Source organism: Streptopelia decaocto (genome assembly GCF_964273445.1).
Source record: "Streptopelia decaocto genome assembly, chromosome: 6".
Taxonomy (NCBI): domain Eukaryota; kingdom Metazoa; phylum Chordata; class Aves; order Columbiformes; family Columbidae; genus Streptopelia; species Streptopelia decaocto.
In genome coordinates, this window is record NC_138660.1 from 10,616,720 (window position 1) to 10,642,497 (window position 25,778).

Below are 25,778 nucleotides of genomic sequence, written 5' to 3' on the forward strand. Positions count from 1 at the left end.
AGCTTAATAGGATTTTTTTTTCTACTATATTATCTCTAAACACTGTCTGCCCTTGTAAACAAATAAAGGAAAGAGCTTCTACGTCCTCAGATAATTCCATTGTCATTAGGGATCTGTTAAAGTCAATGGAACTATGGCAATTCAGAACATTCAGCCCAGGGTCTGCTGGGTGTTTGGTGGTTCCAGGTGCTTGTGATCAAGGCTAGAATAAGAGCAGTTAAATAGTTTACCCAGCAATAAGTGTGGTTGGTTTGTTGGGGATAGTTCTGTGGAGATTTTGGCTAGGACATTTTGAAGAAAACAGCTTTTTAGGGGCATTTGACCAAAGAATTTGGAGTTGTTTGAAATGGTGAAAGATGTTTGCAAGCAAGAGGAAGAGTGCTATATGTTTATCCAAGGTATTGTGTCTGGTATTCTGAAGTATTTCCTTTGTATTTGTGCATTATTTCTTAAAGTATCTTCATGCCTTATGCTGCAGCCTTCTGGTGTAAAGTATGCATATTGAACTGCATCGAGATGAGACTTTTTCTGTGTTTACTGCAACTAAAGTTCAGTAAGGCTGAATGTATGTACTTTCCTTCTTGTATAGGCATGTGGTCATGGAAGAGCTGTGCAGAAATGAGTGTACTGATTTATGCCCATCACTGTTTGACAAGAGCAGATGGGGGTCTCAAAGTTTTGGTTTAGCTGATAGACTGTACTAAACACAGCCTGGTTCTGCTGCTATTAAATGTGAATTATCTTTGATGCAGCCAAGTCACTGTTGGAGTACTGTAGAAGGTGAAACAGAGTCAGCTTTATAGGCAATAGTAACAGAATGATATTTAGGCTAAAAAGAGCCAATATTTGGAAAACTCCACTCTTAGTAATAAGGCCTTACCATAGGGAGACTGATCGGTGCTGTCTGTAAGGAGAGAGCCTGTATCAGATGGGGGAGTGGGTTAGTAGCATAAGACAGAGCCTGAGTGCTCCAGTGGCTATCAAAAGGCAATAGTGGGGATGCAGCTTAGGGGGAACATGAGGGCGCAGCCAGGAGAAAAGGAATGTGGGCACAGAGTCATCTGAAATTAGGAAAATAATATATGGGAGCTTTAGTTGCAGCATTGCATAGGGGACAAGTGTGGGTGGTAACCTGCTTGATGATGGGAGGAGATAAAATCTGATCAGTGAGGACTAGGGTGAGTGTGGCATAGCTGCAGGTTTCAATTAAATGTTGAGGAAGTAAAGGCAAGGTTGGAGAACGTGTAAAATGACAGATTTGAGCTTTTGGGGGGCTTGTCCTTGGTAGCCCTTGATGGTGATGCTGTCCCCAGCCAGAGACCAGCATAAGGCTGCCTGACCTGCTTTTCCAGGGCTGCTGGATCCTGCTGGTGTCAGAAGCACGAGGCCCTGGCTGTGTTGCATTGACACTTGTCCTATAAAACTGACAGCAATAATTAATGATAGTCCATATATCTGTAATATCTTCTTCCTCGAGACACCTAACAAAATGCCATTGACAACATCTTTGAGGGCTGGAGTTCAGCCAGTTTCCTGAAAAAGAAATAGTTGGCCATGGTCCTACAACAGGCAGCTCCAGTCTTTAATGCTGGTCATAACCAGGGATGAGGGACTTGTTTTCCCTTTTCCCTGCTGGCTAACTCCCTCAAATAAACAACCCTTCCTTACAGCATATACTGTATATCCAGGACTGCCTAGAGAGTCTTTAAAGATGTTAACTGCTCAACCTGAGCACCTAGTTGGTCTCAGCTTGATGATCAAACTCCAAAGCCATCTCCTCTAGTTGAACAAATGTATGCGCTGTAGTCAGTTTTATTGAGTGGGAGCAGCTGCCTGTAGTATTAGACAGTAGATCTAATAACATATCACTGGAGTAGTTCTGGGCTAGGCTATAGCAATAATTTATTAAATATAACCCTGAGGGAACCATTTCTGCTAGTTTTGGAGAGATTACAAACAACCAATAAATAAATGAGTCTTCTTTCTATCCTTGGACCATTGCACAGGTCAGGGCTTCTCCAGTTATTTGTGGGCTGAATCTGTTATTGACCATTGTATTTCTTGGAATGAACTGAAATTTCAGCCTTCAGGTGCATGGTCATTAACTATGGTGAAAATAAGTAATGTGTTTGTCTCATGTGATGAGTTTGCCTGTGGAAGCTGCAGATGGCTTGATTGACTTATGACTGTGGCTGGGTACTTGTGTCAGGTGCCTACAAAAATGACCAATTTAGAATGGCTGCTCGCCTGTGTGACATGATGGTCCCTCCTGCAGATGCCGGGCACTTGGTTAGGAGCAGAGCTCCCAAACCGCCATGGATTTCTGGTGTCTTTGTGGAATTTGCTGCTTCTGGGTTGGGAGTGTGGTTGTAAGGATAAAAAGGGGTGAGATTAAACTCAGAACCTTTGTGGTGAATTTTGGTAGAGCTTTTCTGCTTAAACTTTTTGCCTTGCCTTTTCTGACCACTGTGACATTAGTCACTTGCTGGTCTTCTTGATTCAACAGCATAAAACAAAACAGCTGTGATTTGCACTGCAGGAGCAAGGATGGGAGCTGAAGCTCTCCAGCACCTTATGTGTATGCGAAGGAGACTAATGGACTTGAGACAGAGACGGCACTGAAGACCACTTTAAATCCTTGAGTGGGGGCCTGAGTGGAGCTGGAACAACCTATGTGCTCATGCAATTAAGGCAAAGCTCTGCTGCTTCTTGAGCACTTACAGCACTTACAGGTCAGCTAACTGCTATGTGGTCATCTATTTAATCCCTAAATTGAGGGAAATTGTCACCTGTGCTGCCTGGAGTCAGCAGTGGGTTTCTGTCTCAGGCTGTGTAACTGCAGAATCAGATCCTGAGGAGTGATTGCTGTTTTAGCAGCACCTGTGCTCTTGTTTTGCTGGTTGTGTTGCTTATTTTTATGGATCAGGAGGTTGCAATCAATTCCAAAAATACCAGGAGTACAGTTGAGCTCATGAGATCAGGAGTGGATGTGTACTTGAAGAAAAAACATTTTGAAAGTAGTGTTAGTTTTATAATCACTGGAAAGGATTGACACAACAAGGAACTGTTTTTTCCACTGAGTGAAACAGAAAACAAGGAATCAAGATTTCCAGGTTCTGTTTTCAGCTTTTCCATTAGCTTGTGTTTGGAAGTGACCAAACACCTTCCTTCCCTGCTTTTGCCTCCTGTAGACAAGGCAGAGCGGTAACTGGGAAGAGAGGTGTCCTGTGGCTTTAAGACTGTACAGTAACAGAAAGCTTTGGTGAATGCTCCTATAGAGATATAAAAAGATTAATCTGCAGGCATCTGAGAACACTTATGACTTAGCTTTTGGTCTTGTATCTGTTATTTCACTTTTGGGGCTGTTAATATCTCATAATGCACATCAGGCCATATCGTAATGATTTAAAAGGGTCTGTTTTATCTGTAACTAGTGAGAAATGCAATTATTTTTAGTGTAACTTCTGTATCAGTCAGACAAGGGATATTAAATGGCTTTAATAACTTGGAGGCTTGTTTCAAGGTGGTGAAAGCACACCATCCTGCAGATCAGGTTGCTGCAGCTCCGGAGCTGGTGTGGGGGAAAAACAGAGGAGCAGGAGCCCTGGAGGACAAAAGATGGAGGGCGGAGGGACGTGGAGAGGAAGGAGTAAGGTAGTTTGCTGTGTCAGATGTAGCATCTTGGCCTAAGGACATGTGGGGAGGAACAATGAGACCTGTGTGGGACAGGGAGAATCTAATATGGGTGACAGAGCAGGGGGACACTGAAGGATGGACATGTGCAGGGTGGGAGTGGGCTGGAGACCTCATGAGGGGAAGGAAAGGTCAATTCCTTCCAAACCAAGACCTCATGCTACAGCAAATCTCAGCCAGGAGCAACCTTTGGCTCCTAATGCTGACCTACTCAGCTGTGAGGCGGCCTGCAGTGCTGAGACCTGGCAGCAGTGGGATGCTTTACATCCTGCTCCTCCATCCCTGAAACTTCCAGTGCTTGTCAAGACCATGCAGCTTCACTTAGAGCTAATTAACTGTTTTGGCGCAGATAAACTTTAGTTTTAGGCAGTAAAAAAGACCCAACCCACACAAACAAAAACCTGTGACTGTGTGGGTAGGACATGAATGGGCTTAAGCTATTTCCAGATTTTTCATTCTTCTCTCACTTTCGATATTTTGTCTCCCCAGCAGCCTTTACACATCAGTAGCAGAGTTAAAAGTACAGTTAAAAATGGACAGTTTTCTAAGCTTGCCACATCTCTAGTGTGGAGGGCTATTGTTCAAATAAAACCAGTACAGAAACTAATTGCTGAGAAACAGTGGGATCTTTCAAAGCTCTAATTAAAGGCAATTTAAAAGTCTCCACTGATATTAGCAGGAGCATAAAACTGCTGCTGGACACATACTGGTTAGCAAGGCCAACTTACCAATGGAGGGATGCAGCTGAGCTGTTTTAGAAATGGGCATGGCTCTGCTGAGTAAATTGGGAGTTAAATTGACTGAAATGGTGTAGGAATTTGACTCATTACCCCTCCTGCACACCCCTGGCAGTGCAGATGGGAAATGATATTTCTGAGCATTAAGTGGCAGGTATGTGCCTGTACTGAAGGGCAAGTGTGGTGCTAAGTGAAGTCAACTTGGTCTGGACCCAACCCAGCAAAGGGTATCGATACGTGTCTGAAGCACAAGGGCTGCAAGTGTCTGTGGGGCTGCATCAGGAGAGCAGATTTTCAGTTCTGTTTTAAAGGTTTTACCTAAATGACAATTAAGTTGCTGCCTGACTAACTTGGTACTTTCTACCTTGCTTCATTTCTGGTGAAACCCCTATTGGAATCACACTGCCTCTTACTTTTACAAACCATCAATATTCCACCCAGCAGCGTTTACGTGTCAGTGGGTGCGTACCAGTGAGTCCCTGGCTGTGTGGGACCTGGAGGGAGGTTTTCCACTGAGTTCAACTGGCACTAAAACTATTCCTGTAAAAGTACATTTCTATAGTTGCACTGTAGTATCTCTGCTGTAGACCTCTAGTTAAATGTGTGTTAAATTCTGGGGTCAAGCCACCTGGCAGTAAATTAATGGTCCATAGTGTAGCTACTGCTGTGATGCCTCTCTTCCATTAAGAGAGAGGCAATGTTGCTGTAAGTGACTTATCTGCCCAGAATAATGGTACTTGTGGCTTGCATCTGCATAGGGGAGGATGCTAGTTGCATTTAAACAAGATTATGTGAACCAGAAGGCATTTTTCAACCCAGGGACACTGCAGAGCTACAGTGTCCCAAAGGGAGACTGTCACGGGAGTAGGGACTTCTGACATGCCCCCCCCCATGCATAATTTCAGGGAAGTTCACAGAGACCCCTTCACTGATTGGGTTTTACTACCTCTGCCATTTTCCTGGAGGGGTATTACAAGCATTGGTAGTTGTTAACCTCTAAATAAGCATGCAAAAACCAGGAGACTCCTTTGCTACCACAGCCTCTCTATTGGCACAACATGCAGTGTTTGGTTATTGGTACGTTTATCTACCAAATGGTACTTAAATTTAAAAGAAAGAAATATTTGGCCATTCTGGACACATGCAATACTCCAGTTTACTAGGTTGCCAGGAAGGCAAGGTTCAGCACTCAGCATCGGAGTCTACCCAAAAGGCTGGCATGCAAAGTGGCACAGAGAGGGGGTGATGTCTCTGGCTCATTTAAAAGCAAGAGTAGAAAAAGAAATAAGTTACATTTACCAGCTTTGAAGGTGGGAAGGGTGCTGAGGCCTTCTGCTTTCCTTCCCCATTGCTGTGCTCCTTGTCTCTCTTGGGCCCCATGTTGCAAATCCTGTGCTCCCATCTGAAGAGCACGGGCTGCGGGCTCCCTCCAGAGCCCGTTGACGCAATCTGGGTCATTAGGAGAAGGTTGTCAGGAAGGATCCTGCACCTCCCTGCTGTGCTGGCGCTGAGCTTTGCCTTCCAGGGTGTATGAGGGGCTGGGCTGGTCCCAAACCCTGCTGCCAAACCTGGCTTGCTCAACCCACTGCAGCCTTGGGACTCCTGGGGTGTCCCCTGAGGTGACCAGCTGAGATAAGGGAATGCTGGGGCACCACACTGGGGACACCGGGGAAATACCCTGTGGGATCCATCTAAGCATTTTTATTGGCTGGGGAGAAGTCAATGTCTGGAGCTAGTACAGAGTGTCCCTGCGAGGTAGAACCCACCTGCCCTGCCAAGAGGCTGCAGGTGAATAAGGGGGATTCTGGTAAGGTTACAAAGCTCTGTATGGCTGGGGAAAGACAGAATTTCTTCAAGTGGGACTGAATGGACTATAACCGAGAGCTAATCTGTATGGCTGTTTCATAAGTTTCCTCAGTGCCTGGACTTGGCATTCAGCAACAGACGCTATATGTGCTGAGAATAACTGATTTCTCAGAAACACCATGTAAGAATACACGCATGCAGAGGTCTGGAGCAAACTCTATCAGTTTCTTTGTATTTCAGCTTTACCTGTAACAATCTCTGCCTATTACAACACCAGTTTAGTACCAAGGGACCAGATGTGCTGTCAAGCACCATGGCTTGGTGGAGGCCACCCTCCACCTGGCAGGTCATATTCCTCATAAATCCCCATTTCTTTCTGTGACCTTATTCTGGGTATCTACACAGACCAATGCTAGTGGCAACAAACCTAACTCCAAAGCCAATGTTTAGACCATTGCCAACTTCCTGCTCGTTTACTGTGGTCAGAATCCACGAGCAAAGTCAGAATGCAGATATTCCTCCAGCCTAGGACCACACCATACAGGGGCTGTGCTGCTGTTGGTCTCTGTGTTCAGAACAGCTCTGCACAGCAAAAGTCACAAGCTATGAATTTCCAAGGCTTTTCAGACTAATAGTTACTGCAAAGCGGTGGAAGTGAAGACTTAAGTTCCTATCTGACTGCTCTTTCTGTTCAGCTGCAGATTTTTATCCAAATTATTTAAATGCTCCCTGCCTCAGTTTCTCTACTTGTAAATCCCTAATCTATGTATTTGCTATTCTTGGATTAAAAGCACTGTGGTGAGATACTGTTCACATTCTAGCAGCCACTGCTTGTACACGTTTGAAAAAACAAAACTCTGAATATTTTCTGGGAAGTATGGATATCCAAAATCAGCCTGAGGCTGGAATAACAGCGCTGTTGTGGCACAGCATGATATTTGTAAACAGGAGAGTGCCTGAAAGTTTACGCTCTGCCTGTGTGAAGTTTATGTGCAGTTACTGCTTCCTCAGTCCTTCTCTGTTTTACATGCAAGTGTATAAATCACTTTAATTTCACCCTGAAGTGGATAAAGATAATAAATATGAAGTCAAATAAGACCAAATAGCTCATTAAGTGCATGAAAGCTGGCAGACTGTTTTAATTTGCTGCCACTACACCTTTAATTTGCCTGGCACAGCTGGGAAGTGCAGTGAGTGAATGCTGCACAAGCCCCTGGGTGTGAAGTTGGAGGAGGATGGACAGTGAGTTACCCACGGTCCGGGAGCCGTGCCTTGGAATTTCCTGACAATTTCTCTCTGTGGTGCTGAAAGCAACTTGCTGTCAGCATAATGTTTCTTGTGCCTCTTCCCTACCCCATATGCTCTTTTCAGTCTATATGCAGCATTCTGGAGTATTTTGCTCTCTAAATGAGATGTCTGCGAGGTATTCAAGCACGTTGTCCCCCTCAATAGTAACATTACAATATGCATCACTAAAACATTACTGTAAGCATCTAGCTCCAGCCCACAAATGCTACCAACAGCTAATTCATTCCTCAGATAGGGGAGTGTAATTTGTATTGTAAAACAGCACTTGCAACTTTTTGCCTCTAAAATGTCCTTCACTCAAATCCTTAGTTAAATCCTGGCTCTCACCAGCATCTTCTCAAATGCAACTGCTCTAGGAAATCCTTTCCCTGGGTGCACTTAGCAGAAAAGTATGAATCTGCTCTAAATCACACTTTGTTCTTTACTCCCTGATACTTCACGGCAGCACATCTAAGCTCTTGGCACCATCCCTGTCCTGAACACCTTGGCACATCCTGCCGTTTTCCCCAGTAAAGATCATGTTTACCTTAGCAGCAGTGGAGTAGCCGTGCCCAAAACGGAGATTTCAATGGGATCTGACAGGGAGATTTTCCCTCTCATCTACATATTTCTGTAGTTTCCACCTTTGGGAAAACAGCCTATTTACAAGCAGGAGGTTTCTGTGTATCTCGTCTCTTGATGTCTCCAAATATTTCTCGCTGCTCTCGCGGTTCCCAGGCAGTTTTAGTCACTCCGTGTTTTTTAAATAGAGGCAAAGCATCGGTGTTCAGTAATTATTCAGAAATGAGCTGCCAGAACGACATGACTGTGAAGAACGTCTGAATAAAGTCAGTCCCAAAAAGCTGAGCTTTCTCTCTCCAAAAATTATTTTATGAAGATTCTTGTTATCCTCACCTTCATAAAAACTCCTCTTCCCATCTGCTCTGCCTGTGCATCCCCGGCTGTCCAGGCTCCTCTGGGACATGATGGACATCCCCGACAGGGCAGGATGCTCAGCGTGGCTCAGTACCTTCACTGTCCCTTGGCAAAATTCATCCCTCTCACTTGCTCCTGGGAAGAAAGCTGCTGGAGTTGGGCAGGAAAGCAGGCTGAGGGCTGGGACAGTCCAGGTATTGTGCCGAGTCTGTGACTGGCACACAAATGGGCAGCACCTCAACTGGCTGTGCAGACTTTACTTTCCGAAATGCTGGGGCTGTGCAGAAGCAGTTGTGCAGCTCTTTCTCCAGCGCTTGCTCAACCCTGCAGATCCTTGCTCATGCTTGTGTGAAATCAGGGGCTTCACAGCCTTTCCCTCAGTCACCTCCATCAGACCAGTTTGTCCTTGGATGGTATTTGCTTTTCTGAGTCAAGAGCATGCTGGAGAGACACTCCCGTTCATCTCACTGTTTTCCCATACTGTGTGCTTGCTATTTGCTCCTATGGCAAAAATAAAAGCTGCTTTTGCTTGCGTGGTCCACAGTTGGTTGTGATAGGATTTCCCCCCCACCTCCGTTTAGAATGTAAGGTCTCACGAATTAAGAAGCTACAGCCTGTCTAGATCTTATACCAGTCAGTCTCTGATTCATCAGAGAATCTCCTTGGTAACTAGCTGTTCCTCTCTGATGATTTGTTACAAAGAAGCTCTCCCAATTTAAAGATAAAATACAGTGAAAGCAGAATGAGGAGCTACACTATATAGATACCTTATACAGGAACATATGCCTTGTGTGCATGTAGCTATACTGGATATTTTCTGATGTGTGTGGGAAGCAGCCTCACTGTGAAACAGCGTGGTATCACCCCATGGGTGGGAAACGTGCCCCAGCTGCCCCATCTCTGCTATAAATCATTTTTGCTGCTCTGGGGCCAGTAACCCCATCTGCAGGGTAAATAATCCCACAGGAGAAGATGTTGTTGGCATCTAACGAGGGGGCACAGCAGTTCATACTTTAATAAGCCAGATTCCTGGCCTTATGTGGGACTGACTGCCAATTACAAAGATTCAGAGAGAGGGTGACTTTCTGCAGGAGGTGTGCCCAGCGTGTTTGATGCTGCCTTGTAGGCCTCCTGCTCCCTAATGAGCCCCCGCTGCCTGACCCCCTCTCAGCCCACAGTGAAGCGCTGTTTGTGTTCTGGCAGCCGCTCAGGTCAGAGGGAAGGTACTCACTGAAGATTTTTTTTTTATTTGTTTGTTTTTATTTTCTGGGAACTGGCACTGCTGGACACGTTGATCCAAGGTGAGGCTAAGAATGCTTCATGTTTGAAATAGTTGGTAATTGAGTTCAAAAAGTTGGTCTAAGTGAAATTTGACCTGCATAAGCCCAAGGCTGGGAAGCTCTGCGGTGAGAGCTGCCCAGGGCTACAGAGGGATGAGGCAATGGTGCAGGGTGAGAAGTGAGTGTTCATGTTGCCTGTACCATGTGCACCTACAGCCAGAAATCTTCGACTCCCTGTGCACGCAGTACCTGTGTGATGGTGTTGCTGCCCAGCAGGGTAGAGAAGGTGAGAGACAGACAACTATAATTGGGTGCAGCTGAGCTGTTTTCAACTGCTTTTACCAGATAAATTAGGAATTAAAACTCATTGCTAGGTTTCTCATGCAAAACCCTTCCAGCAGATTTCAGGTGGCTCCTGGCAGAGGCTAACAGAGGGAGGATGAAGAGTGAGTCAGGTCTGCAGCTGAGATACCAGGCAAGTCACCTTGGATGATCGATCATAAGGACAGAGCTTAGGTCTGACTACCATAGTGCCTGATGTTGGGGTCTCTAATACCCAGTGACATTCTGTGACTATAGTGTGGCTGCATCCACCAGGCTAGGGAAAACAGGTTCATTTTTGTGTTGCTCAGAGGTAGCAGAAGCTGCATCTCCCCCAAGCAGGGGGGGGTGCAGAGTCTGGGTGCCATGTCCCACCACACAACCCTCCTGGAGCAGGGGATGCTCTCTTGGGGCCCATGGAGGTGGTGGGCAGACCTGAAAATAGACTGTTCACCCTTGCTAAGGCTCTGGAGCAGCCAGAGGGGCAGATCTCAAATTTTGTTATACATTTTAATCACACCATTGTGATTTGGAGCTTGGCATGGGGAGAAGTGAAAAAGCATCAAAACCTACTTGTTCCTCCTCCCCCGGCTGGTGCCTGCATCCTGCGGCTGGTTCCTCTGCAGCTGCCTGCAGACGGCATCTCCTTAGCTGTATGATTGCCTACCTTGGGTGGTTTTGGTTACAGATTCATATTTATGGTGAAAAAAAAAAAGAACTTGTGTTCAGTGTTTTGCTGTTCCTATCTCCTTTGGAATGTGTCGCTATTTTGGGAAACGGAGCAAAGGTGGCTGTAGCTATTTATAGCAGGGGAAGGTGTATGGATCCTGGTGCCCCCAGCTGGCCATGGACATGGGGGTTCCTGCCTCAGGGTGACATCAAAAGTGCAGTGGGTGGTGGTGTTCTGTGTGTTTGGTTTTTTTTTCTTTGGCTTTTCCATTTTTTTTCAATTGCTGGCCTAATCCTGAATCAGATTTGAGCTTAAAGGAATGTTAGTGGCAGTAAAAAAAAAAAAAAAAAAGAGGTGTGGGGGAAAACCCAGGGAAATGTGCACAGCCTTGGTGAGTATTTTTTATGAATTGGGTCTCTTGAGGTGAAAGCTTCATTACTGCAAAACAATGAGCCTGCTACACTCTCAGTAGTACAAATGGGTTTCATTTGTATTAGGAAGATACAAGCTTATTATTTTTAGTCTGTTACTGTAGCGCTAGAAATGTTTAATGTGATAATCAATGTAATTGATGAACTGAAAGTACAGAAAATTGCAACACTCTTAGGGAGGATAATGACTACAACTGTAGCAGTGCTGTAAGAGCTAGGGTACAGGTACAGGTGTAGGAAAAACAGACTTGAATCCCAAGTGTGGATGATCCCACATCACACCAGGGGCTGTGGGAGGGCACCAGGCAGGTCCAGTGTGGCCCTTGCAGCAGCAGTTGGACCCTTGGTGCTGGCAGAATGTCCCCAGCTCAGGGCCATGGGATATGACTGGGAATGGTTCTGCTGGAGGACATGGGGAGAATGAGTTGTTGCCTTCTCCCTCGAAGCCTGAGGGCTCTGGAGGGGCAGTGTCCCTTTCCGGGGCGGGGAGGTCTGGTGGGAAGGAGAACATCCAGGACAAAGCCTGGCTGCAGAATATGGCAGCTATGTTTGTCTAAGTAGGTCTTAACTGAGTGTTTGCAAACACTCCATAGGTTCACAATTTGGCCAGTACAGCTTCCTTTTTTTTCTTTTTTCCCCTCCTGAAATATTAGCACTAAAAGGCACACTTTTGACACCAAAACCCTCCTGCCAAATTCCCAGCTCCTCCTCCTAAGTACAGGGTCGCTAAAGGTTTTCAATTAGATACTTCAGAGCCTTTAACATGGACAAAACACAGCATTGGCTTTCTAGCCTGCTAATCAGAAACTGTGAAGCTGTTTTGTGATGCTTTCCCCCAAAACTCAGCCTGTGACAGGCACCATTTTCAGCCTGAATTCTATGTAAAGCATAAGTAGGAAACTGACTGGAGGATCTAGTGGACCCACCTATAGCACTTTGCCTACAGAGCAGCTCCTGCTCTGGGTTTGGGGAGCTGCTGGTCACCATGTACTAAATTCAACTGCTCCTGTACCTCCAGGCAGTTTCACTGCTAAGTTTAGTCCTGTGATACAGTGGGGTTTTTGTTTGCTGGTGATTTACTGCGTGTGTTAGTCTGCAGAAGAGGTGGCTCTGCCCTGGCTGCTGCCTCTGGGGCGAGGAGGCTGAGTGTGGGGCAGCCGTGCTGATGGGTGAGAAAACGTCTGAGACCAAGGGAATATTTAATACATTTTAGATGCCACCTCTGAAGCTGTTAAATTCAGAGCGAGCCTAAAAGAAACAACAAACAGCCTGCAAGGGTTCAGTCAGGTTTGTTTTCAGCCCTGTTTTAATTTTTTTCACCTAGAGGAGGGAAATTTTTTTTGTTAAAAAAGTTGCCTTGTTCTTGTGGTTTTCCTGGCTGGCAGCATTGGATCCGGCCCCCAGAGCTGCCCCACACGTTGGGCTTTCTCCCACTGCCAGCCTTGCACAGACAGCTGTGAGGAAACCAGGTTTGTCCATTAAATGAACTCAATTTAGCACATGTGATCAGTAGTGCCATAAGTTACATTTGTGCAATCGGAGGGTGCTTTGCTGAGGGAAATGGAAGGCAGAGCTGAAGGTGCGGCTGGGATGATGATGCATTGGCTGCAGCGTTCATGGTCCTCATGCAATTGCTTACATTACAAAGCAATTATCAGTGTTCAAAATTCCAATAGCATTTTGAAGGTGTATATGCCTGGGGGTTTTTCATTTGAAGAGATGTTTCTTTTATTGTACCTTACAGCCTAATAACTTTACCATTTTAAACACGTTGAGGTGTTTTAGAAAGATACTTGTGATCTTTGTTGAAAAACAAAGGCAATCCTGCCAGCTCCAGGCAGAATACTTGTTCAATACCAAGCTGCTCCTAAGGCTCAATTTAGGTTTTATGCAGGTTTAATGAGGTAAAAGCCCTGTACAGTGTCTCCTGCTCCCCTTCTGAATTTTTTGGCAGCACATCCTTCAGCTGGGGCCGAGCACTTCGATGCTCTCTCCGTCACTGTGAAACCATCAGCTTTTCCCTGTCTGTCCAAGCCCTCCAGGAGCAGCAGTCACTCTTGCAGTAAATTTTCACCCCAAATAACACATACATCATTCTCACAGCCCGTTCCTGGTGCTCTGCAGACAGGCTGGCTGAAGGGGTTAGAAGGGCAAACTTTCTCCATCAGCTGCTAAAGAGCAAATTTGCTGCTGGAATTTTTAGGAAGTGCTGTGTTGGAGAGCAGAGTGCTGGGGCAGGGCTCCTGGTAGCTCCAGACCAGCCCAGAAGTGACAAGAACTGAACTGGGACCTACTGTGGGAGATAATTTAGACAACTCTTATCACTTAGCAAGGGAGAGACTTTCTGCAGAGGGCGATGTCCAGGCATGACAATTCAACACATTCCAGGAGTGCTACAGTTGCCTTAAACAATGTAATTACACTTATTATCAGACAACGATTTATCACATGCAAAATGTGTATGAAACAGCATTAGTAATTTCCATAGTAACCATAATCATAACCTTTCTATGTGGGGATTCAAATGCCAGATTGACACGTACTTGATAAGACCATGCACATACATATCCTTGCATAAAGCATACATGCTCCTGGCAGCCAGCGTTTTCTCTCTGGGCTTCCACTGCTTGGCTTATAAGCACTTACAAAACCTTGATTACTTATTGTAATGCCTTTGCACTAGACACATGCTTCTGTAATGTCTTTAAGGGTATGTGGAATTCTATTTTCAATCCCTTTTATAAATAATAATACAAAACACTTGCTGCTAAATCTGTCAGCAAGTAAATGCCAGGAACCAAAATTATTATTATTACTGTTATTTGCACCATTCCAAAATCCATTAATTTGCTTGTTGCCAAGATAGGTAATGAACACTCCTGCAGCAAGGTCACAATTCTGTTTTACATCGAATAACTCTATTTTCTCATGTATGATACATGAAGCATATTTTCTGCTTAGTGCATGATGTTTTATTAAAATTATTTTCCTTTGTTCTTTCTTACAGATTGTCTATTATGACTCTAAAGATTGCCTGCATGACATCTCTCTTTAAATTCAATGCATAATTATATAAAACAGAAATTCATCTGATGCTACACTAAAAAAACCTCTCATTTTCTTTGAATGGGGGACACACTGCTATTATTTACCATACGACAAGGATTTAGCTAAGCTTTGGAATTTCACAGTCACTGACACACATATTAGATACGGGCAGAGCAATGATGGGAATAATGTGGAGGGAAACAGTTCAAGCCAAAAAGACTAATGGAAGTAGTAAAAATAGTAAGGATATGAAAGCAAGAGCTACTGAAATAAATATCTGAGATGGGAACTTGAAGGAAAGGTTCACTGCAGCTGCAGATGTACCTAGCTGAGTGTCACCTGGGTTAATGTGCAAGGTGACAGGTGTCTTGGGAATGGGCCAATGCTGAAGAAAAGAGCTGGTGTCCCTTGGCCAGATCTGCTCATGGTGCTGAGCCACTCTCGGGTGTCCTTGCAGCATCCCTGACTTACTGCAGCTCTGGCTTTGGTGCTGGTGTTTTAAGGATGATTATGCAATCCCACACCTTTATTTTTTTAAATCTTTGGTACTGCAAAAAGCCTCAACCCCCTCCTGGCAGCACAAATACAATTTTGATTGACTGACTGACCCCATACTGTTTGACCTGATTCACCCACATCACCTGATCTTGTCTCACCTCTGTCTCTTCCTTTGAGCCCTATTTTCGCTGGATTTGCCTCTTACTGGGCTTCTTGGTGCTCTGCCAGACACCATGCCCAGGTGTCTCTGGTTCCACCTGTGCTGTCCTGAGGGGTGATTTTCCTGTCTCCTTGTTGTGGCTGGAGGAGTCTCCTGGATGTCAACAACTGTTGGAGCATCCACTACACAAGGACAGAGCACCCCTGTGGTCCCCACAACCTAAACTTGACTCTGGATTTACAGGAGGTAAGTGCTGCTGTTCCTGTCTTGTGTATAGAAAACCTACTTCGTGGCAGTTGTTAAGGGTTTGGCTCAAGGTCACAGTGCTTATCTTTGAAATCACTTGATAAACACTTCATTTTCAGCAAAGGATGTGCTTTGGGCTGTGATGTTATCCTATAACAAGAGCTGAAATGTTCCTCCTCTTTCCTTCTAGTCCAGTGGTATATTTTACTTGCACTTAATAATAAGTGAAAATCATTAACTTTTCCTTCTGATATATGTTTTTAATTTCTTATTCATAATGAGTTCATTGCTGCAGTGGCAGGAGTGAAATATGTGATACTACTGGAATTTCTTTGCTGTTCAGCATTAATTAATGTCCACTTCCACAGCATTAACAATAACGTGTCTGATCTTTCAGAGGCCATTGTGGGAAACTCTTTGTTCTTTTCTAGCCTGGCAAGAAGTGAGATTTGCATTTTAGCCTTTTGTTTAAAACTGTCTCTTAAGGGTTTTGAAGAGTTGTAAAAGAGTTGAATGAAGCACCCTTGTTGTCTGACTCCGCACCATGTAATTGTGATTCCAGTCAACCTGCTAGCCTTGTCTCTTCATGTTTGCCAGTCGGTGCAGAGGAGGACACCTCATTTCCACTGAGACCATGATAAACTTTTTGTTAGAACAACAGGTCTGTCAGCCCTTATTCCTGCTTTCCCAGCAGACTGTTACCTCAATGCTGTGTGTCACTCACTACTGCTGAGACTCTGCCTCCCTTTCCATGGGATGGGCTTCTGGTCCCGAGGTGGGTCTGAAAGGTGTTTTTCTTCACCTGCCCAGTGCAATAACAGTGTGCTGCGAGTTCTGTTGCTCTTTGGCTCTCTGGAGTATTAGACATGCAATTTAGCAAAACTGGCTTTCCAGTGGTAAAAATACACCACTAAAATCAAGTTGCTATTTGTTTGTACTGTGAGGCTTGCCTTAATGCCATCCCTGGGTTACGCCTGATCCTTCACAGATCAGAGGAGATGGATGCACTCATCTGAAAGACTGATTTTCAGCACACCTTGTTGCTGCTTTGGGTGTGCAGTGTGCACGCGTGTGTGCTCAGCCTGGGCTGGGGGTTGGGAAATCCCTACAAATGGCAGTTGGTAGAGACTGGGCAACATCAAGGCTGATGGTTCATGGTTTATGAACATTGTGCAGCCCTCAGCATCTAATGATCTCTCTAGGTCAGCAGCAGGATTAGGCAGACTTTAGGCCTTCAACACCACACTGAATGCCTCTGTGAGGATTAAAGAAGTGACTCGCTGTCAGAAGTTGAAGGTTGCTTTGTTCTCTCTTCCCAACCCTTTAAAGCATGGTGTGATGTGTCCTTTCCATGTAGATGGAGAGCTGAGAACTTCATTAGTGCATGCAGATTTAAACAAGAGATGCTGCTTCCTTTTCTGACAGCCCCAAAAGGCTGTGCAGGAATGGGATGGTATTGCATGATAAACTTGGGAATTTCTGTGTGATTTTTCTGCTAAAAGCTCTGTCTTCCTGCACCAGGGGATACAACTGAACTTGTGCCTGAACTCTTGATGTTTGCCATTCTCACGCTGCTGAATGACCAACTGTGGAAACCAATGGGTTTAAGCATGGAGATCCCCTCTTGAGTGCAGCTTTCTACTGGATGTTGTGGTGTGTGGTGTTTGTGGTTGTGGTTTTGGGTTGTGTGGTGTTTGGTGTTTTTTTTCTTCCTTGTTCTGTGCCTGAGGACAGCCTGGGGATGGGACAGTCTTGTGGTGTAGAGGCTGTGCTGGAGGGAGCCTGCTCCTCCCCTTGTCCCCATGGCCATCTCTGATACTTTGCTGTGTGCATCTGGGTCTGAGCAGTGGCTTTGCTGGCTGGGATAGATGCAGCTGGGGAATCCCTCACCCCAGCAAGAGTCACCTCTTTGCCACTTTTCTGCTTTCCAGCCCTGCTTTGCTCCAGGTTGGAGCTTGCCCAGTGCTTATGCAAAGCAGCTGTCACAAAGCCAAAGTCTGGGGATGTTGCAGGTTTGGGCTGTGAAGGCACTTTGAGCTTTTGTCTGCCAGGGACCTCCATGAGTTGCCATGTCTTACTGCTCTGCCTGGGAGAGCAGGCGGGGCAAACTGCTCCTTTCATACCTCTGCACTGTCAAGTTGGAAAGAAAATTGGAAATGACAGTTATTGCCGTTTCCCGTCTTTGCTCACCAGGGCTTGGCAGGGGGATGGCACTGGTTGTTACAGCCAAGCCTGAATCTCCTGACCCAGCAGCTCTGGTGGGAAAACTCAGAGGGAAGGATATTGGATCCTGCTCCATCCTGCTTCACTATCTGTTAAAGTTTCTTGGGTTTTGTTTTTGTGTCTAATTTGGAATGTGTGCAGATTTTGGTGTAGAAAAAAGAACAATGAAGAACAGCAATTACTACACCCTGAGGGCAATGGCATCAGCATCCCCACACTGCAATTAACTTATTGGGATGAAGTGGGGGCTAAATACAAACTCCAGTGGCAACACAAGTGCTTTGGTAACATACCATATTGCTTATAAATGTGCTTTGCAAGAAAAAAGTCCCACTACTTTAAACCTTCCCTTTTGCTACACCCACTGACAAATGTAGCCCTGACTTAATATGATGTTTTTCCAAAGCTCCTGCTGCATCTGTCTGTGCTGAATTCATATGCAGAAGTTTATATGAAGAAATGAATTTCTAAAATTCCTAATGAATTCAGTTATCAGAGAGGCCTTTCTAATAAAGAAAATATACGTCAGCAGAGCTGGCAGGATTTTTACTGGGGCAATTTTTCATTGAGTCCACAGTAGATGTTCTTTGATAAATCTTGTCAGTGCTGTCACTCTCAGTCTTAATTGCACAAATGGCCATTCAGCTTTCAAAATAGCAGAGCTGTTCAGAGTCTCGTGGGTCTTGGCATCATGCTCAAGTGTTCTCCAGCCTATCCTGTCTTTTGCTAATCTCTCTATGACTAATTTACTAATTTTTTGTAATGCAAGAGAGGTTTCCATAACACTTCTCTGAACCTCTGATGCTCAGACTCTTGAGATGGATGCTGCCTGTTGTCACTGCAGGATGTGATCACTGCTGCTGTTTACCTGGCTGCACTATCGTATAGATGGAGATAACGCTTTGTTCTTAGAGCACCTGTATGTTGTATGTCAGGGTTTGCTTTTTTTTAATATTTAACTTTAAAAAGTGTTTGAATCAGACTTCCTCTCTGGCTTTCAAAGCAAGCTGCAGCTCTGGACCAAACTGAAGAGATTAAATCACACTCTATATTTTTAGTGTGTAGTTTCATATGGCAAGTTCACTCATTACGGGGGAAGCTGCTGCTCACTGAGCCACCACCAGCCAGTTGCGTATCCCTTGAGCATCACAGTGTGTCTCATCGAGACACCCACAGCCTGAGGCTGTGAGTCCACAGCTGTGATGTCTGCTTGCTGTCATGATGACAATGACCTTGTTTCTCTGGCCGGGCATGAAGTTGCTACTGTGTAACACAGGGTGTGTACCCTACAAAAGGGGACAAGAAGGGAATTTGGAAGCAGTTAGCCTGTGCCTGGGATTAGTGGTCATGTTCCTTCTTTGCAATGTGCTGTGCAGGGCCAGGGGATCCTAGTTCTGCTGTGTCAACATCATGGTAAGAAATACCAGGAGGTTTTTTCTTTATTTCTTCTTTTAAGAAAAGAAGATCTTACATGTCAGAAGATTGTAGTGTTTGCAACAGAGACAATATCTTAATGAGTTGGTTAGCATCTGTGGAAATCTTGTCAAACAGAACAGTGCGTAAATGCCATACAGTTTGAGACCTGTGTATCAGCTTATCTAATGCTGACCTTGTGAGAAGTCCTTGGATGATGTGAACTGGCTCTTATTGCTAGCAGAGAAAATAAAGTTGAAGCAGTTTATACCAGCTGAGCACCTGGTCATTATATCTAATGTTGTAAAAGCTGCTGTGGAAGCACAGGCTAAAATGGCTATTCATCTTTGATCCCTCAGCAATACAAGAGTCTCTAGTAATCTCTAAGATTATGGTTATAGAGAGCTCAAATTTTCTCTACAGCCTGCTAAACCCTGTTTACAAAATGTTGCAGTTTGAAGAGGAAAGTACCGCGTGCACTGTATTGCGTGGGCCTTCCCTCATTCACTGAGCTGCTTTTGGGTGTTTAAGTCTGTGTAATGTGGTGCCTTGAAAGTCTGACTTTGCAGGGTGCTCTGAGCTGCAGGTTGGTGCTACTGGCCCCAGCACCTTGTATTTACAGGATGGGGGCTGGGGGGTACCGCCTGCTTATTGGATCCCCTGTCTGCAGGGAGCAGGGACAGAACCAGACTGGGTTTGAGAGATGCAAAACTAAGTTAGAGGAATACACCATCCTGTAAGACTGCGGTTAGTGGCTTTACTGTCAGCTGGCTGTGTGGTGAAAGGCCCTTCATGTTCCCAGGTGGCTTTAATTATATCTCCTCTGCAGGGGATGGTGTAAAATACAACTGCACAAACACAACCATGGAGCTGGTAGGAAGAACAGTTGCAGCCTCCTAGTTTCCAAACCAGCACATGCCCCAGCCGCTGTTTGTAGGTTCCCTGCCTATAAATCCATGTCTTGGAAAAAGCAATTAAGGTGAAGGCTTTCAAATGCCAGAGCAGAATGCTACGGAGGCCGGGAGGCAGCTCGTCTGGGGCTGTCCTGCGCCAAGCCTGGGACTGTGACCCGGGCTTTGGTGAAGTGACAGCAAGTTTGCTCTGGGAGAACAACAGTGTGCCCAACCATCAAGAGAAAATACAGTTCAGACTGTGAAGCAAACCAGGGGAATTGTGCGGTTTGCTTGCCAAAGTCTTGTTCTTTGGGAGTCAGCTTTGGCCTCATGTGTGATAGTGGAAAGGTTTGGTAAATGTTGGTGTACTTCAATGATGGATAGAAAACTTTTTCTTCCCTCTTCTGGTAATAAAACTGTGTATCTGTCCAGAAGATTCTTAGGAAATGATATGCATCCCTCCTGTAATACTTTATAACCTGGGTATCTTAGAGACTGCAGGAAATGTTTACTCTGTCTTGTTTGCCCTTCTCCCAACAATGCTCACGTGAAAAAAAAAAAAAAAAAAGATAATTTGGAAACGTTTGTGGCTTTTGACTGACAATAGAAAATCTTTGCTTTGAGTTTTGGCAAAAGGTTCGTGGTCCCTAGAATGCTTTTCAGTTAACTCTCATTTCATTTGCATGACTAAACAGTGATTCTGCATTGCTTCATAACAAAAGATTTGCAGAGCTCCAAATGTGTTTTATCGCTGGAAAAAAAGTCAGTGGTAAATCAAGGTTCTGTGTATGATTAAAACGCTTTAAGCTAAAAATTTCAATAGCAAAAATTACTTTTACCCCTTCAAATGTAGCCTTAGGTAATATTAAATGGTGAGGCTTCAAGCCCCAGAAGAATTTGGGTGTGGATGGTGGGAACAATGGGAGATGCCTTCATTTGAGAAATAATCCTGGTTACTGTCAGTGCAATAATGTGAAACACTGATGATTCACTGCTGGAACTTGCTACTGCATCAGATGTATGCCATTAATTATTTAGAAAATCTAATTGTTAATTTTGCTATTGGAGTTAAGTAGCAATTGAGCTTAGTTTGAAAAATCAGTTGATATATCATAGTTCTGATATCGTTTAGAACTTGCTTGGGATCATCCACAGTGCTGCATCCTTTATGCTGCATTTTTGTTTTTCTGTTGGTGTTAGTTTGGCCTGGGATGTCCAACAGCCCTGAGCTCTCCAAAATTTTACATCCATGGGGATGTAAATCTCCTGGATTTCCAGGCTGGAGGACATCACTTTTGTCCTTTCTGGGGTATTTACAACATTTTTGAGCAGTATGACAGAAACACCCTGTTCACTGAGAGGTGGAGGGAGACCTGGGTTTGCTCCCTGTGCCCGGCAGGACTCGCAGTGATGATGGGATGCTGTGGATCTGCTGAGCCACAGTGGAAGTGAGCCAGGATGTCACAGAGCCGGAAAGAAGCTCTGCAATGGAAGCTAGAAAATAGTGGAAATAGGTTGTACAGGTTAGGAAGCCTAGATTTGGTCTATTGAGGTCAATGTCATCTACTGGGGATTAGGTAGGATCAAGTAATTAATGAAAAGGATAATTTATACCAGTTTTCTGATCCCTGCAGACAGAGTAGATGACACACTTCTGCTTTTGACCCTTCTATGTATTTTCTTTTTTGTTGTGAAGAAGTGCAGGGATGGCAAGATGGGCAACAGATTGCAGAAGTTGTCATTAATGTTTTGTGAGTGCTTTTCTCTGCTGATCCTTGCAAATATTTGGATTGCCAAACTCGACGCCTGTTCTGGCAGCCTCACTGGAAGGGGTATGCCAGCACCCTCCGAGTCCCCAAAGCACTGAGCAGTGCAACCTGTGCCTGCTCCAGCACACCATTGCCATGCCACGGGCAGGCGGTGATGCTGCTGAGTCAGCCCATTGCTGAAATTATTCCTGGAGATGTCATCATGAGGGACAGAAGCCTCCATTGCTGTAGTTCATTAATTTGAAAGTAAGAGAAAAAGCAGCATCCTTGGGGATCCCCAGACTCTGGTCTTGGCTATGTGATTTGGCCTAATTGGCTCCATGGCTCAAACAACCGAGGTCTTTGTGTGGGCACTGGTGTGTGACGGGGCTGGAGCTGCGGGCTGGCAGGTCCTGCCGCTCTGTGGAAAGGGCTGAATTCTGAATAAGCTGATATCCCTGTTCACAGCTTTTCTTGTCAGTTATAGCTAGGAGAATGGGGGAAGATATCTTTCTCTTAGAATATACATTTAAAAGACAAAAAACCATAGTTGCAGTCAAAGGTAAATTGACCAACCAAAGCTTATCAAAATTAGCAAAATTATCAACTTGGTACATGAACAAATGGATATGATACCTTGTGAAAGCTGCCTCGCATCAGGTGGATGTGCAGGTCTTAGCAAACTACAACGCATTTGACATCTCCAGCAGCAGGGCTGAATGAGCTCGGTGGAATATTTCTGCTTCAAAGAACTCAAACTTTTCACAAAAATGGCCTAAATCAGAGGGATAGTTTTGGCTGCAGATAAGAGGAGGTGGATGACTTCTGAACTGTTGCTCTCTTTGTTTCAAAGCTCATGAAAATCTGTTTCAGTACTTTTAAAAGCAAACTCTTGGACTCTGTTTTAAAATAGTTTTCTAGTTTAAAAATGTCTCTTAATTTTTTAAAAAGCTAGAATTTAAAATATTTAAAGTAGACTTGAAATAAAATGTGGGTTTTATTATTTAAATGAAAAATGGCCTTTTCAGATCAACTAAACTTTTCCTCTCTGACCTGCTTTGTCCGCCAGACTGGAAACTCCATTATTTGTCCATCTCTACAAGAGATATTAGATACTCAGCAAGTGGAAACATTGATCTCCTAAAATGGGTGTTACTGCTGTCAGTGCCCATACTGGGCCTTGAGATGGGAATCTGCAGCAGGGAATCCCCTCCTGGGCTTTGGAGTCCAGAGGTGGGATGTTTTAGTAACAACTGCATCGCTCTTCCTGACACAACAGCTTTGATGCCAAATAACAAGAGCCCGAGTGCTCTGATGCTTCCAGTTTCAGTATGGATATCAAACGTTGTTTACCACAATGTTCTTGCTTTTATTGCTGAAACATGACACTCCAGAATACTCAACCATAGTGTCTGGAGCCACTTAGCTGTGTGTGTTCCTGGGTGTGCACTGCAGGGCTGTATCTTGCCCAGCTCTGCAGGCTGTGACCGCTGCTGCTCTCCTGGTCCTCTGGTGCAAGCATGTCCATCTCCTCTCTCTGGCTTTCTGTTATGGGGAACCCTAATGGTAAATTAAAGGTTATGGAAATTGGTCTTGTTGCCTGATTTCCTGCTTTGGCTGGAGGCTGCCAGCGCAGGAGCCCACAGAGTGGGAGCTCGGCTGCAGCCCTGGGCAGCAGTGGGTGCTGGAGCTGCGGGGCTTGGGAGGGAGTGGGGGGCTGTGACCCACAGCTGTGGGGATGTGAGCGTCAGCTGGGTACAAAAGGCATTTAAACTGCTCCAGCCTTCAGGTGGACGTGATCAGAATTGGGGGCAGCTTTGGTCCTGCTAGGAAAGGTTTTGGTGTGCTTGCTTCCCTGCTCCCAAAACCATTTTGTACTACACACCCTCTCCCCTGCTGTATACACATTGTCTCTTCTAAAACTTTTCTGGAAGTTTGAATTTTATTTTGCCTCTGACATCAAAGAGAAATGGTGCATTTGCACCCTTTGAATTCAGTGTCTGAAATACAAAAGCAGCATATTTGATTACACTGGATTTGGCCTCTGCCAGGCAGCTCCTAGTCCCTCTGCTGCAGCAACTTGCTCAGAAATAATGTTATCAGATTAGCATAACCACAGTGAGAACAGCTCCTGAACTACTGGTAGAGATAAAGTATAATCAGATGCAACATCCCTGTTTTTTCTGGCACATATGAAGAGATGTGGTAGATGGTCCCCTCCACAAAGGCAGATAAGAAATATCTTGAGGTAGATGGAAGAAAAAAAGGAGCTATTTCCTACTGCCTGTTTGCAGTAGTTTGTAGAGTGCTACAAATTAAACTATTATTTTGAACCAGCATTATTTTCAGCCTATAGCATTTGGGAGAATTTATGATGCAAATAGGTTTTGTGTGCACCCTTTTTTGTATTTTGTCACTTCACAGCTGTGTGACACACCACTGATGCTGCAGCCAGGTGAGGAAGCTGCTAACAGGGCTGTGGTGGGGCATGGAAAATGCAATGGGATCTTTTCCATCAAAGGTGAATTTCCATTTTAAATGTTTCTCCAGCAAGACAAGCCCTTTACTCCACTGCCCTCTTCATCTTCTCCACCTGAGAGTGAGCCTGGATCCTGGGGAGCCTCATGTTCCCACCAAGACCTTTGCATCATTATGACCCTGGTCCTCTAAAGCCTTGTGCATGTATTTTGCACCGCATACCAGAATTGTCTCCTATAGCACTAACCCTGTGCACGCAGGAATGAGGGACGGTGTGGAGCAAGGCATTTCCTGAGGAGGGAGGAAGCTTTTCTCCCCGCTTGTGGGCTGTGCTCCCTGTGAGCATCGTGCAGAGCCTGGGCTGGAGAGCTGCTGCTGTGCTGGTAGGCTTGAGCACAGGCAGCAAACAGAGCCCAACAAGTGTTGTCATAGCTCAGTATGGCTGTTTGACTGCATGGCTGTCTTTCTGCTTGGCAATTTGTCCTCCTCCCCATTTAGGGAAGGTATTAATTTTGTTGTGGGAATAACCCCAAGAGATAATTTGATCCCAGCATTGGGGATTTAAAGCCAGTGAACTGGTCCAATGCCTTATGGGCTGTTACTGCACTTTGTTGTCCAGGACCTTCTTTACAGATGAACAGGGCAGTCAAAAGCATATTCACTTTTCTCTTGCTATATTTTGTCTGGTAAAGTACTGACTTGGAGAAGATGGTGGTCAAGCTAATGTCAAAGTGATAAAAGGAGACCTAGTGAGCATAAAACATAAGCAGGACAAAAGCTTTGGGAGTTGCACGCAGGCATCCAAAAGCAGAATATAATGCATTGCTTTTGCCAGCTGAAGTGGGGAGTGGTACCTGTTAAATTTGCTAAGAGATGTTGGGAGAAATTCAACTGTGTACTGTCAGTGCCGGTGCCTGGATCCCCATGCTGTATGTGAGAAATCAGTTTTCTGTGCTCCTCAGGGTGGATGGTTTCCCTCATCCCTGCACAGGAGGAGGATGATGGTGTGAGCTGTCTCTCTTCCAGGAGGCTTTGCAGGCAGGAATACCACCCTGGCTGGGTTTCTGCTGTGCAAGGGACCCCTGGGGCTTAATTACCAACTGTGTGTGAATCTAAAGGCCCTGAAAACACTCTAAAATAACCACTGCCATCCCCAAAATGTATATTTAAAGCTGCTTTATTTCTCTTCATTGTTGTGTTCTCTGGGCCTCACACTCTCCTGATAACATGGGTGTTAGAGGTAAACTTTACCTTGATGTAAATATAATGGTTATTGAGCTGTAAAGTTAGTGTCTTTGCACCCATTAACTGCACGACCAGCTTAAGGTGGCTTAGCTGCCCTGCAGTTATAACCAATTGAGCAAGACAATTATGTTTTGACTAGCAAAGGGGCCCTTTTGGTATGTGATTTAAAAGGTTCCCAGTGAAAGGAGGAGGGATGGATCCCATAAAAGTGAGTGCACAGTTGGGTTAAGTTCTTCCTACCACCCATCTGCACGGTATGATACAGCAGAAATGCTAAAATGAGTGATGAGTCTGTGCCTGCTTCACAGCTGGGAGGGGAAGGGGATTTTTCTGCATATCTGTAATTCACTGTCTCTCTTCTGGTAGCTCTTCTGGACCTTGCTCCTGCCCAGCCCCTTGCTACTGAACCTTCTCTGCTGAAAGCCCCACAACTTGCAGCAGGAAAGTGGTTAGGAACCTCTTGAGTGGCTGTTGGAGCTGCTCTGTGGTGGAGGGCAAGATGGAGAGGAAACAAGGAACAGGGAAGGTTGTTCTGGGCTTGCCCGGAGGGACTGGGCAAGTGGCCAGAGTCTGCGGAGAGTAGAAAGGAGAATTAAGAGAATAGCCCTACTCCCTGGGTACACAGATCTGTGGTGCATAAGGATTGTCCTGAAGAGCTAATGTGG

At 45.0% G+C, this 25,778-nt stretch overlaps 1 protein-coding gene across 6 annotated transcripts in view; it reads right to left on the reverse strand.

Moving 5' to 3' along the window:
* Positions 1 to 25,778, reverse strand: part of LOC309441047 (calcium-activated potassium channel subunit beta-2) — a 143,564-nt gene that overhangs the window by 42,364 nt on the left and 75,422 nt on the right. For 2 of the 6 annotated variants that reach the window (XM_082055434.1, XM_082055433.1), the window contains exon 1: positions 8,071 to 8,186. The exons of the other annotated variants lie outside the window; for them this stretch is intronic. In XM_082055434.1, the coding sequence (XP_081911560.1) occupies positions 8,071 to 8,144 (74 nt within the window). In that variant the 5' untranslated portion in view covers positions 8,145 to 8,186. Of the gene's footprint in view, positions 1 to 8,070; positions 8,187 to 25,778 lie in introns of those variants that run through there. 6 annotated transcript variants of the gene reach the window in all.